The sequence below is a fragment of the Danaus plexippus genome (genome assembly GCF_018135715.1).
Source record: "Danaus plexippus chromosome 22 unlocalized genomic scaffold, MEX_DaPlex mxdp_33, whole genome shotgun sequence".
NCBI classification, from domain to species: Eukaryota; Metazoa; Arthropoda; class Insecta; order Lepidoptera; family Nymphalidae; genus Danaus; species Danaus plexippus.
In genome coordinates this window covers 402,309-416,235 of record NW_026869856.1, presented here as the reverse complement: position 1 = coordinate 416,235, position 13,927 = coordinate 402,309, and the positions used below count along the sequence as shown (strand labels likewise).

The 13,927-nt window shown below is 33.0% G+C and overlaps 2 protein-coding genes and 1 non-coding gene across 4 annotated transcripts; 2 read left to right on the top strand and 1 right to left on the bottom strand.

Moving 5' to 3' along the window:
• Window positions 1-1,388: 1,388 nt before the first annotated feature.
• Window positions 1,389-4,470, bottom strand: LOC116773584 (juvenile hormone epoxide hydrolase-like). Its single transcript, XM_061528854.1, has 8 exons — window positions 4,430-4,470; window positions 3,921-4,103; window positions 3,628-3,855; window positions 3,181-3,345; window positions 2,657-2,842; window positions 2,326-2,488; window positions 1,923-2,157; window positions 1,389-1,676 (listed from the first exon to the last, which is right to left on the bottom strand). Exons 2-8 carry the CDS (start codon window positions 4,101-4,103, stop codon window positions 1,454-1,456), a joined length of 1,383 nt encoding a protein of 460 aa, XP_061384838.1. The 5' UTR covers window positions 4,430-4,470; the 3' UTR covers window positions 1,389-1,453.
• Window positions 4,471-6,301: 1,831 nt separating this feature from the next.
• Window positions 6,302-13,668, top strand: LOC116773620 (juvenile hormone epoxide hydrolase-like). 2 transcript variants are annotated; one of them, XM_032666106.2, is made up of 9 exons: window positions 6,302-6,358; window positions 7,837-8,016; window positions 8,870-9,009; window positions 9,548-9,635; window positions 10,574-10,738; window positions 11,694-11,840; window positions 12,366-12,567; window positions 12,797-13,031; window positions 13,402-13,668. In XM_032666106.2, the coding sequence occupies exons 2-9, from the start codon at window positions 7,837-7,839 to the stop codon at window positions 13,631-13,633; spliced, it is 1,389 nt and encodes a 462-aa protein (XP_032521997.2). In that variant the 5' UTR covers window positions 6,302-6,358; the 3' UTR covers window positions 13,634-13,668. The 2 variants fall into 2 exon arrangements, with proteins under 2 accessions (XP_032521997.2, XP_032521996.2); XM_032666105.2 differs by lacking the exon at window positions 6,302-6,358 and adding an exon at window positions 7,093-7,183.
• Trnag-ucc (transfer RNA glycine (anticodon UCC)) lies at window positions 12,086-12,157 on the top strand. Its single transcript has one exon. It is a non-coding gene; the product is annotated as a tRNA-Gly (tRNA).
• Window positions 13,669-13,927: the final 259 nt, after the last annotated feature.

The window sequence follows — 13,927 nt, the reverse complement described above, 5'->3', positions numbered from 1 at the left end:
CAACCCTATTTGTTGCCCTTATCAGCGCTACACAGACGTCTGAGGCTGAGATAAAGCTTCTTCAGAGAGGCAGCGTTTGGAACGCTGGACGGAAAAATGTTCTAATATTTAATTTTAAGCAATAATAAAAGCCTGTGCGTCTGAAACACCAGAAAATTCACCGAATAGGTAAGAATTTTACAACTCAGAATTTAACAAATATGACTATATATATATTCTAATAATCTAAAAGTGAAAATGAATCTAATTGTATGTTGTGTTTGAATTCATTGTAAGGAACGTTGTTATGACTGGAGACAGGCTGTAGTAAATTACGTTATAACTATGTACTCTATACAAACTCAGAAACTTCTTATATGAACTCATTATAACTCGCAATACTGCCACGTAACCCCAAACAATGTCAAGTACTACTGGATAAAGTGGATGAATTCTGTGAGTGGACGGACGGATTGAGGTCACAGTAAAGGTCTGTCTGTGCCTGGGGAGGCTGAACACAAGATATACCTTATTAATAGAGCTTACGGTTCCTTGGGAGACTATCATCCCCAATGACCATGCTACAAGGTCAATAAGTATTACGAACTCACTAGGAATAGGTTTGTAGTAGATTTAATGAGATGTAAGATTTTCGCGAGTATTCATTTAAATGACACTAGTATTATTCGGATTTACTACGCGGATTTTATTATTTAAAAACTACATAATCCCGACGTTTCGGTTACTTTTCAGCAACCGTGATCACGGGCAGACGAGGTGTTTTTTGTCGTAGATTTATACGCGGTAGAAGTGGGAGCGAGAGGTATAACAATTAATCTCTCTACAACTAAAAGACTTGGGTCTGTCCAGAACTAACATCAATTCTTTCTTATAACTTACTTCGAAGGTAATCCTTTTAGATTTGTTTTAAATTTGGCTAGAGAGAGAGGAGTTTGGATGGTGTAGGTGAGCGTTTAACGAGCGTTAGATAGAGATAGGCCTCTTAAACCTACACCAAGGTCGCAAGTCTCAGGCACTGTTGATGTTCCTCTCCCTGCAGCGCGATGGACCCGGCACCGCTCGGTGAATCCATGGAATGCTGAGAAGTTTCGTCTCTGGTCTACAAATAAATCTTGGCTACGTGTAAAAGGATTTCTAAAAAAGCCGTGTCCAGATCGAACCAGTGCCAAATGTTTATAGAAATACTTACTTTTATATCACTTTTCTTGTCACGTATACCTAACGATATAAACATTCCAAAAATCATGGTCGACATCTTTAAGAAACTATTTTAATTATAATAATGTCTTTAAATCTGAGGATTTATCTGATGTTAATTTTAAGTTAAACGAGAATCTGGATTACCCATTAAAATAAGAATATCGTATGATCTAAAATAAAAAGAAAAATATAAGAAATCATTTTAATAAAAAAATATTAAAAAAACAAAGGAAAAAGTTTCGTAACAAAGAAATCACAACTCCGTCTTCGTTTTATGGAACTGTCTGAATGCTTTCACGGCTTTTAAGACGTCTTCAACGAAGACCTTCGGCATTTCGAAGGCGATGAAATGGCCGCCATCGTCCAGGACAGTGACACCGAGGAGGTTGGAGTACTTGGACCTTATCATGTGTGGCGGTTGATAGAACAGCTCGTTTTTAGCTTGGAGTGCCCAAGCTGGGACTGTAGAATAATATCTGGAAGAAATAATAATATACTACTACCAGATAACGCCTTACATGTTATTAAAGTAACCAATTTAACTCCTAGCTTGTTTAATGGAAGACATTAAAGCTATTTAGAAAGAATAATGGAAATTTTGTAAAAATGTGATTATGGTAACAAATAGACAGTTAACAGTTCTATCAAAAACTCTTAACAATGGTACAAATAAAGGTTACTTTAGAGTAATGATAGAAAATTCATAAATTATATTATAGTACCTTCCAATATCGAGAGCTCGATTTTTGCTGCTCATATTTTCAGCGTACAGCCTCATGGATGTGGTGATAGAATTTGAGGTCCAGTACATCATGAGGTTGTCGATCAACTGATTGGCTGTGAAGCGGAAGGTTAGTCCGCCGTCTTCCTTCAAGCGGTGTTCCATACGAGTCCAGGATGAGAATTTTTCCAGGATGTACGCCAACAACCCAGCTGGAGAATCGGATAAAGCAACGCCTGGAAATAAGTAACATAATATTAATGATATTTTCTACACTACCAGTATCGTTTTCGTTATTGGCCTAAAGCAACTTTCTTCCCAGCTTCATTTCGATGTGGGCCCATAGCAACAAAAATTTATGTATATTAAGCGATTAAAGCTTTTTATTTATTTTTAATACTCGCCAACTGTATCAGGTTTGGTTGCTTGTAAATGGAAATAACCAAACTCCTCCAATAGATACGAAATGTATTTCGTAAGAGGATACATCCTGTCCGCGAGATGAGAGTCGACGATCAAGGACGGAATAAACTCACCGACCAGTCTTTTCAAAGTGGAACAAGTATTCTGAAACAATACTGATTAATAAATAAACAATTCTGCAACAATTTTAAACAGCAACTCAAAAATACTTTTTAAATATAGATAGTAATAAAGATAGGACCAAATAATTTGCAACTTTTCTTCTAATTCAGTTTTAATTTCTTATTTTCTTGTAAAGAACAAAGAACGAACCTCAACCATCAACATGTTGGAATGCATGCCCAATATTTCACCCTGGAACAAAGTTGCCATAGCGTCAGCGATGATCGCTCCCCAATCACCCCCTTGGATGTAGAACTTTTTATGACCCAATCTGTTCATGAGATTTCTCATGATTACCCCAATTTGGGCTGTCCCAAGTCCAGGGCGAACTGCTCCCTGGAAATTTAAGATGCAATATTAGAAAAAAAACTAATATTTTTCGGATTTACTGCTGCAAAGTAACCGAAACGTCGGGAGTTAAAAATGTTAAAAATAATTATAAATTTTATAAATAATTATAAACGCGTAGTAAATCGGAAATTATTTGTTTTATTTCAATGAATACTCGCGAAACTTTTAGCTGTCATATTAGTATTTTATATGTCAATAGCAAATATCCATGTTACGTAAACCTACAAATTTGTGAAGATATACTTGGCAAAAAAAAAAGTTATATAAGAAATCAAAGTTAGAGGTAATTTAATTTACTATAACTACCCTCCTAAGTTACTAACTTCAGAGAATCCATAGCCAGGTAGGCTAGGAACTATGACTTCGAAGACAAAGTCGTAACCCTCAGTTTGGGTTGTAAGAAGAGGGATGGCTTCGTAGAACTCTCTCACAGACCCAGGCCAGCCGTGCATCAGCAGGAGAGGAACAACGGTGACTCCTTTAGAAACCTGATTAAATGGAAATAGATTTTCTTCACATAAAAATATAGTAAAAACAATTACAGAAAAATATTGTTTTTTGTCGTGACTAAAACACTGCCTGTGCCAATAAAAATTACATTAACTTACAATAATACTTACATTAACTTTAAACTTACATTCGTATTTTGTTTGGCTTATTATTCTGAAAGGCCCATTTTACACCAAAAAACATTTTAGTTTTCTCAATAGTCAGCGATAAACTAAGCTTATAACGTATTTGCCATACGTTTATTTGTAACTATGCCATACCTTAGGCTTGACTCTGATGAAGTGTATATCGAGTCCCTGTATGTTGGTGACGTACTGCGGCAGACTGTTGAGGAACTGTTCGCGTTCAAGGAACGGGTACTGCTCCGACCAGTACCGGGTCCACCACGACAACCGGCCACTGTTGAACCCGTACGTGAACGCCGCGCCCTCCAGACCGGGGGCCGGCTTACGGTGGTTCGACAGGCGGGATTTGAGATCCTTTATCATCTACAATTATGTATGTAAATTAAAATCTCATTCAAACTGAAATATTTTGCATGTCTTACACAAACCTCATCTGTAAATTTAATTTTAAATGGTCTAATGCTAGAGTCTAGCTTTCCTCGTAAATCTTTCGCTCCCCACCATTCATTAAGATCCAATTCTGGAGGCGAACCCGGAAACATCGTGTTGGTTCCAATCCATATCGCTATTCCCAGTATAGATGCAAGAAGCAAAATTTTTAAGAACGCCATCTAGTGAGGAAAAAGTTATTAAGACATATACTTAAATCAAACAGGCAAATTAAAAGTCTTAGTATTTCACATGTTAAGAAATAAAAATATCCCTCTACAAATTTATATATCATTCAAATTAATAAAGTCTAAAGAGAAGTATTATTTAACGAGAACTATTTTATAATATACATGAATAAAAAAATATCAATTTTGAAGATAACGAGACCGATAATGTGACATACAAATGAAAAGTTAACAAACAAAAATACTAATAGGCTTATATTTTATGACGGAATCTTGCTTCTATATGAAATAAACCATAAATCATAATATTGATGTCTTACCGAGCAAAACACGACCAGCAAACTGCGCACCCGGCTTTGAACTAAACAACACAGTTTTATCAATATATATGAATATATTTCAATCAATTCCAACTCTTATTTCGTTACGATAAGATACAGTTTCGTTATACATGTATTTACACATGCTACTTTAAGAACCGCGGTTGTATTGACTCTTGATCATTTAATGACGATCAATGTACATATTTATAGAAGTCTAAATTTGAACCTTAATGTATATATATAAAGTTGAAATTTGAAAGTATGAGATCTGTGGTCTTTTGTACAAGGACCAAAAATGCTTGTAATTTAATATTACTTAACAGAAAGAAGAAACAAAGATTATTTTATCATTCATAATAATAGCTCAATATTTTTTTCACCGAAATCGAGTAATGAGATGATTTATAAAAAAATATTTATATTATAATGTAAATATGACATAAGAGATAAGAAAATTATTATTGCGAATTACCTGACTTGCTCTGTGAATTAATATAATTTGTTTTCTTATAATATATCTATAAAATAAAGAGATGTCAATCAAAATAGGCTTAGTAACTCTTTGTTAAATGAACTATCTACCAATGAAAGTGACGTCGAAATCGAGCCAGTCGTTTCTGAGATAAATTTGAACAAACAGACTGATAAAAAAATGTAAATATAAAGTGTGTAAATGCACAAGAATTAATTTGTTTGTACAGATGATAAAAGTAATGCAAAATATGTTTAAAAATAAATCAGATGATAAAAAAAAACGTATTTACGTCATCAATAATAATAAAAATTAGCTTGACATATTAAAAATTATCTCACCCTCAGAGGGTGTGAATACTCCTCTCGACCGCACCCTCAAAGATCACCCTCAATACAAACGTATTAACATTAACTAGCTTTTAAACCGACTTTCTCACGTTTCTTTAACCCTGATCTATACGCTTACTACAAACGAATGACTCCATACGAATAGTTTGATCGTTTTTCACTCATTAGTCTACATTAATCCTTTAATGTGAGAAGGTTTATGAATGAAAAATCCCTGACGTTCCGTTTGTGGTGGTGGTGGTGTTCCTGTGGTTAAGATACTAATTCTATAATATTTAACTGAAAATAAACAAAATATATCAAATAACTATTCATTACAAGTAATAAGGAATATTTTTCTTAATTTTAAATAATGTCAACATTCATTTATTTTTTTTATGAACCTAAAAATAAATATAGAGTTCAAAGTATTCTAAAATACATATTAATATCGCAAACCCCGTATCCCTAATCTGTTTTCTCACACTTGAAGCACAAACTAGACATGCCACGCGCCGCGGCGCCGCTCGCAACACTGATAAAATAAATTTGGTCAAATTATTAAGATTAAATTGATTCCAACCGGGGGCGACTTTTAATAATCATATGATTTTTATTGCTGTTTGGTTTCTGCTTGCTACTTATTTTATACCGTGGCTTCGCTTGTAGATGGTATATTCGTGTCTGAAGAGCGTAGTTTTAATTAAATAATTAATATCCTTGAGGTAAACTGTTTCTAAAATAAAAATCTGATCGGATATTGAAATTTAAATTCTATTTCCTTTTATTTTAAGTATTATTTACTTAGTAAAGTATAGTATAGTACAATGTGTATGTCTGAATGTTTGTTCCGTTAATCACAATAATATTTGCATCTGAAAAAAAAGTGTCTTAAAGACATATGACAAATACAATGAATTCAAATATATTCATTGTGAATAATTCAATGTAAATTTTAATATTGTGAAATTCTCATTAAACTGAATTCGACTTTATTATAAGCTCATAAAGTTTAAATTAGACTTGGTGTGAATATTTTTTTGACTATCATTATAATATATAAGCACAGAGCAGTCTTTATTTATCAGTGTCTCCTTCAAGACGTGTTAATATAAACTACCAAAGGTAACTATCTCTTTTTGTCATTTTATCTTTATCGTAAGTATGAGAGAGAGATAAAATCGTAAGGGTTTGCTCTGAATATATAGATTCCGTACTATAATTTAATTATATTAAATATATTATGTAAATAATGCATTACCGATAGTGTTTGAGAATTACAACAAATGTTTAAACTTCAAAGATCACAGTAATTACGAACAAGTTATTTTCCGCGTGAACTGTTCTTAAATTAATATAAAATTATAAATTGTACAGATTTTGAACATACTGAGTTGCTAAGTGGGACTTTGATTTAACTTAGTTACAAAAAAGATAAACGATTTGTTATCTTATCTTTATAATCTACGTCTAAAGATAATTAAAAATATATATCTACTTTGAATATAAGCAAGGTATCAAATATTTTTGATGTTACATATATATATATATATATATATATATATAGCTATATGTATGTATGTGTGTGTAGATGGGATGAAAAATTGCTTCCAAATATCTAACTACGGAAAAAAGATATTCATTAAAAAAATGTCAATTAAGAAATGAATTAATTAATTAAGAGCCTTGTGTTATATAGTAATAGGTACTATTATATCATTATATACTATATGTATAGGAAAAACATTGAAAAACAATGAAAACCTTGAAAAACCATCAACTATTTTTATAAACCGATCAATCCGACCTTGGACTTTAAGACAAAAAAAATTACAAAAAAAAAAAAATCTAACTTCAAGTTTAATCAGTATATAAAAGATAAGTGTTCTGTGCGGACGTGCGGGCATGTTCACGGGGATTATATTCATTGCCTTTCTATTAAGGAGCAAGGTAATTAATATATATATATAATGCAATATAATACAGTGGTATAATTATTTTATAAAAATAAAATAGTGATCAGTGAAAATATACAAGTAATCTATTAAATCTTCATTAAGATAAAGTTTATTGATAAAAATTTCAATTAAACTAGAAAAGTAAAAAAAATATATATACTACTATAATACATCTCAAATAAATCGAATAGACAACATCAAGTGATTTTTTCAAAAACACGTTTAACGGTTGCATTCAAATAATAAATTACTTATTCCTATAAATAACCTCCGTACAACGACAGTGTCATCGCAAAACGAAATGCCTAAATATATAAATATCACTGTCCAAAAATATTCAAAAACATAACATTATTTTATACGTAATATATGTTCAAACATAGCTCAGTATAAGCCGCAATAACTAACATATCAAACATTGTTACAATACAGAATTTAATACATCACATCAATTGGCACGATAGCTTGGTTAGCCAAGCAACGGTAACTCACGGTAATTATGTCTGGGGTTACAGGTTCGAATCCTGTCTGAGTTGTTAATATTGTTATTGCATATATACTATTAGAATTTTAATATAGTACTAAAACATGACAAAAACAGAATGCTTTGAGAACTAATAAATAACTATTTTTCTTATGTTTCAGATGGGTCGCATTATTCTGGCCATTCTGGTAGCCGTTTTTTCCGTCCCAATATATTTCCTGTTCCTCAGAAGCTCGCCACCCGTACCACCAGTCGACCTGGACGAGTGGTGGAGCACGGCCCTGTCGAAGTCCAAACAGGATGATACCATCAAGCCATTTAAAGTGGAATTCAGTGAAGTGGTATGTCACAGTTCAATCATAAATATTGTTACAATAAAAACCTACGTACATACGGCACATTTTTTAGTATTTCAAAACATCAGTTTAATAGATTAATAGAAAAGCATTATAAGATATATATAGAGTTTATTCGAAATGTTGTCCGTTGGCCGCAACAAGTCGTTTAAACCTTAAGGTCTGTTATCAAAGGGAGCACGCACTCTCTCTAGGAGAAATTTCTTTAATGCCAACCGTATGGATTATTTTAGGTTCTCCCAATTATCACGGCATTTAGAGCCAAAATTACTCCCTGAAACTGAGCATAAATTCTAATCCAGTGCATTAAGACCATCTCCGTCAGTTTTCAGTCTTCAGATTCGATCTATGTTCTGTTCGGGAAGATTTTTCGAGCTTTCAGCACAAATACGGTCACTCTGTTTGTTAAATTTTCTCATCAGTAAGCACTTATTCTGATCGCTTCTTTTGTGTACCACTGAAATACTCGTCCTGATGCTACCACCATATTTTAAATTATGGGATGAACGTGACCAGTTGATCCTCTATAGGCTGTAAGGCTTAAGTTTTATTTTTAGACACTCGACAGGGATCTGTGAGCTATCTGCCTCTCTCGAAATGAAATCTTTGTCTTTCCATGCCCCGTTGATCGCCTTCTTCGTACGAACACAACTACACAGATAGCTATATATTTTTCTGTCCCAAACAGAGCTTCACCGTACCAAACCAAACCTCAGAAACATTTCACTACTACCAAACGTGTTTATATTTTAAAAATCGTGTTTTACACTGACAGCGTATCTCTCCTTCCCACTGATTTAATATGCCAAAATATTTGACAATACAAGTTTTGTTTCAGATGATAAAAGACCTAAAGGAACGTCTCCGCGACCGACACCCTCTCGCTCCTCCGCTGGAAGGAGTCGCCTTTGAATACGGCTTCAACAGTAAACATTTGGAAGGGATACTTAAGTATTGGGCTGATGAATATCCGTTTAGGTGAGGCTATTGCAATATGTATGCAAAAATTACAAATTTATATACATATGTATAAAATAAATTTTCTAATATTTTCTTACTCGGTACCTCATGAAAAGGGAATGTCTGTAAAATTCACTATTTTTTAAAATATAAGCCATGATCCATACTAGTCAAATTCATAACAAACAACAACAACAAATCAATTACATAATAATTTAAATATTGAGTTTGGGACACGATGAGGAAATATTTGGAGTATTCGGTTATCTACGATTTATTACCGTGAGCTCGAAACAGTTTGTCGAAATATCGCTGGAGTAGCCTTAGTAGTATAGTTTTCGTGAAAAAAATGCAAAGGTCTACAATACAACGTGACTAATATAAAAAACTGAGTTTAGACACGACTTTCGCTAATACCTGAGAACTAGTCATATAACACAAGGCCTTTGTAACATATAGTCATATAATGTGCTCAGAACTAATATTTTTTCAACAATTCATTGTTAGAAACTTGCTATCTAGTTTTCATCTTGTATCAAGGAAAAAATATTTTCAGCGAAAGGGAAAAGCTGTTCAACAAGTATCCGAATTACAAAACGAATATACAAGGTCTGAACATCCACTTCATCAGAGTAACGCCTCAGGTAAACTATTTTAAACATTATATTAACTTAACAAAAACATACATATCTAAAAATATATTTTTGGTTATCGTTTCCTATTAGTTTTAATAAAAATTAAAAACGTCGTACGGAATTAAAGTTATATTGAAGTAAGATGGATTTATAAAAACAATACGCTCAGCTTGTAATAGAATATTAGAACAAAAAATTACATTGGTTATATTTTAATTACAAGTATTATAAATGTGTTTGAAAAATGTCATAAGAAATAAACTGTTCTGTTCTTCAGGATATAACAGACATTAATATATACTAGTTTATGACCACGGCTCCGACTGCTTGCTCACCGGAATTAAGTTAAGGGAGATTTTAAAGGATTATTAAATAAAATATATATGGTAACCAACTGCGCCATCTATAGTCTATGACACGTTACTTCACAAAATAAACATCTTTCTTTCAGTATTCCTTAAGGAACTAGAAGGAATTTCTTAACAAATTATAACTAATATAATATTCTGATTTCAAAGCTACATTTTTGTATATTTCCATCTAACGTATCCAATACTCTTAAGGTGGTAGAGCCTAGCTGTGGTCAAGTAATTACAGCTCGAACATTGGCTGGCTCGACCGGGGAAGTACCACCCTCTCACGGTTTCTTCCGATGAGTGAGAGAGTCGGTTGCCCTTTCTCTGTTCCCACCCTTTCCAGCTACCTCCTTATTCCCCAATCCTCCCTTTTCTTCAACAACCAAGGTCGGCAACGCATCCGCAACATAAGATATGTTACAGATGTCCATGAGTGCGGTGACTACCACCCATCATGTAGGCAGCCTGCTTATTTGCCACCTTATCATAAAAAATATATATATATTTTTCTTAAAAATTCAGCAAAAATGTCCACACACTCACTAACTTTCTTATTACATTATTAAGTTATAGCTGTATTTCCCGTGACAGGTTCCTAAAGGTGTGGAGCTGGTGCCTCTTCTCTTGCTCCACGGCTGGCCAGGTTCCGTGCGGGAGTTCTTTGAGGCCATCCCTCATCTCACCAGTGTCAGCAAGGATAGGAATTTCGCATTAGAACTCATCATACCAAGTCTCCCCGGTTATGGATTTTCGAGTGTGAGTTAACTAAATGAATTCCATATTCTTAACTAAATAAGAACTTTATCATGAGTTTAAATTATTTAACTACATACGGAGAGTCTCCAGTATTCCATTTATAACAGACAACTTGGAGACTCAGTCTTTCATTTATCGATAAAAACTTGTGCCAAAAATAGTGTTAAATATTAAATTTAAACCATTTTGATCCATTAGAAAATATAGTATCGTAGAATAAAGAATACTTTTAACCTGATATCTCCATATACAAGAAAAACCTATCTTTCTTATACAAATTTGAAATGACACGTGACGCCTAATTACTAGGCATTAAGTAATCTAACTTATCTCTATACTCATATACTTGCTGCACCTGAACTTGGTAATTTTTATTGCCATAACTTAAGACTCGTCTATAGAACCGGATTTAACAAAAACAAACTATATCCAATTATTATAAATTTATCTCACTATCAAACTTAACCATAGAAATGATATTACATAGATTTTTTATGAATCAGTACTGTATTATAAATAAGCAATATATTGTGTCTTTAATTATTTTTTACAAAACCGTAATTAATACTAGTATTTCCATATCGTCTGTCCGTGATCACGGTTGCTACATAACCGAAACTTCGGGGTTTGTAGTTTTTAAAAATAAAAAAACGCGTAGTAATCCGAAAAGTTTTAGTTTCATTTAATACAAGTATGTAGTTAACAAACGAGTTATAACAATTTATTACAGCGCTTGACCTCGCATATCACGTGTCTTGAAACAATTTTTCAATGTATTTCCTTATTAATATGCCCGGTCTTAGTTAAATAAAATGTCGTGTAATATAATGACGTCCTTTGAGTTTGCTTATAGGAACTATGAAAATGAGAGTCGCAGTACGAAAGTTTTCTAGGAGAACGCGTACAAGCTATAGGATAATGTTATGGCTTCTCATGCAGTCCTATTATAATACAGGCAGCTGTGCGACCAGGTCTCGGGGCTGATAAAATGGCGGTAGTATTCAGAAACTTGATGAATAGACTGGGCTTCAAGAAGTATTACATCCAGGGAGGAGACTGGGGCGGATTGATCACTAGCATCATGGCTATACAGTTCCCAGAGGTAATATCCTTTCTGCACGTACCAATAATATTTTAAAACGTAATGAAGTTACTTTAAACTAACATTTTACAGATCGAAATACTTACATATAAGTTGTATCAAAGTCTAAATTAATATTAAATTGGTTGGTATAAGTTTCATTGTCATATTAAAGTAAAATAGTTGTACAAATATTTGAACTATCAGTAATCATTTTTTTATTAAGTTTTATCTAAATCTTAATAAATTTAAAAACATGATTGTCGGCGTTGGTGGTGTAATGGTCAGCATAGTTGCCTTCCAAGCAGTTGATCCGGGTTCGATTCCCGGCCAACGCACACTTTTTGTTGTTTCATTATTACTTTTACGAGCGTATTTAATAATTAAATCCAATTTTAGCATATACTTAAAAAGTACTAAATATATTTATGGTCGGTACACAAAGTAACGTAAACAATATTACGTGCTGTTGCGACTTAATTAAAAAATAAATAATAGTTTTAATTTTTTTATAATAAAATATAAATTATATTTACGTTGTTGCAGGAGGTTTTGGGTCTTCACACGAATATGCCATTACTAATGAGTCCGGCTCTTACATTCTTTAGTGTGTTGGGGTCTATTTATCCCCCCCTAGTAGTGGGATCTAAGACGAGAGATCGTATGTACCCCCTGTCTAAGGTATACAGCAATTTGTTGGAAGAAACCGGATATATGCACATACAGTCCACTAAGCCCGATACGGTTGGTAAGTAGCAGTTTTCGTGTCATATATACTATTATTAATAAAAAAAATATATATCTACTATCACGAAATATAATATGTATATATAATCGAAAAATATATTTATCAAAATTGCAAGTATTAGTTCAACATGTTTACTGACGATTGCTTAATGACAAAACTAATCAATCTTTCACATAATTTACGATTTAGAATCAACATTTATCGAAAGCATTTCCATTTCCATTTCCAGGAGTAGCTTTATCTGACTCTCCAGCTGGTCTGGCAGCTTATATTCTGGAGAAGTTCTCATCCTGGACTCGTATGGAACACCGTTCGAAGCCCGACGGAGGACTCAACTTCCGCTTCACCAACGACCAGCTGATTGATAATCTCATGATGTACTGGACCTCGAACTCCGCGACAACTTCGATGAGATTGTACGCCGAGACCTTCAACACTAGATACTTCAAGTTGAATTATAACGAGTACGTGATAAAATTGTTATTTTTTCAGAAAAGATTTAAAGAACTTTATACTATACATGTCAAATCTAAATATTAAGTCTTAATTCACTATTGAATAACTAAGATTTTAAAATGGTACCGTCAGCAGATAAAACTGTTTCGGTTTACATATATTTTTGTATACAATTAACAAAAGTGAGTTAATTCTATTCTATTTTTAGAATAACAGTCATTGTAACTTGGTTTAATGATAGTATCTAACTATCTAACTTGCTAGTTATTTTAGACTTTAGATAACTAGCGAGAGATTAGAATTGAGGTTAAATTTATTCTTAATATTATTGCGGTTTTATAGCTTCATAAGACATCAACAATGTATTCTACCTTACAGAATCCCAATCAAAGTCCCAACATGCATGATTCAAGCGAAACACGAGCTGGCTTACGTACCGACGTGGTTACTCAAGACTAAATACGTGAACCTGATCAATGAGACCGTTCTGGATGACGGTGGGCATTTCCTGGCGTTTGAATTGCCAAAAATCTTCTCGGAGGACGTCCTCAAATCTATAGAGAGCTTCAGAGAATGGCACAGAAATAATAATGAAAAGACTGAACTATAGACTGTGGGTAACATTAAACGGTTGTTGAGTTACAATATTGTTTTATTCAAATATATTGCTTTGTCCTTTTATAGTCAAAATCGTTATTTTACAATCAATTCATCATATTAAAATATCAAAGAAAAATACAAAAGATATAATTATAACATTTAAAGTATCTGTGACTAAACGTTACTCCATTTTAAAAATATTCTTCATATTATCTAAGGCTATAAACGATGCAAATTTCTATGCATATTTATTACTTTGCTAACACACAAAGTAATTTTCCAGTATTCAGGTAAATGCAAAAAC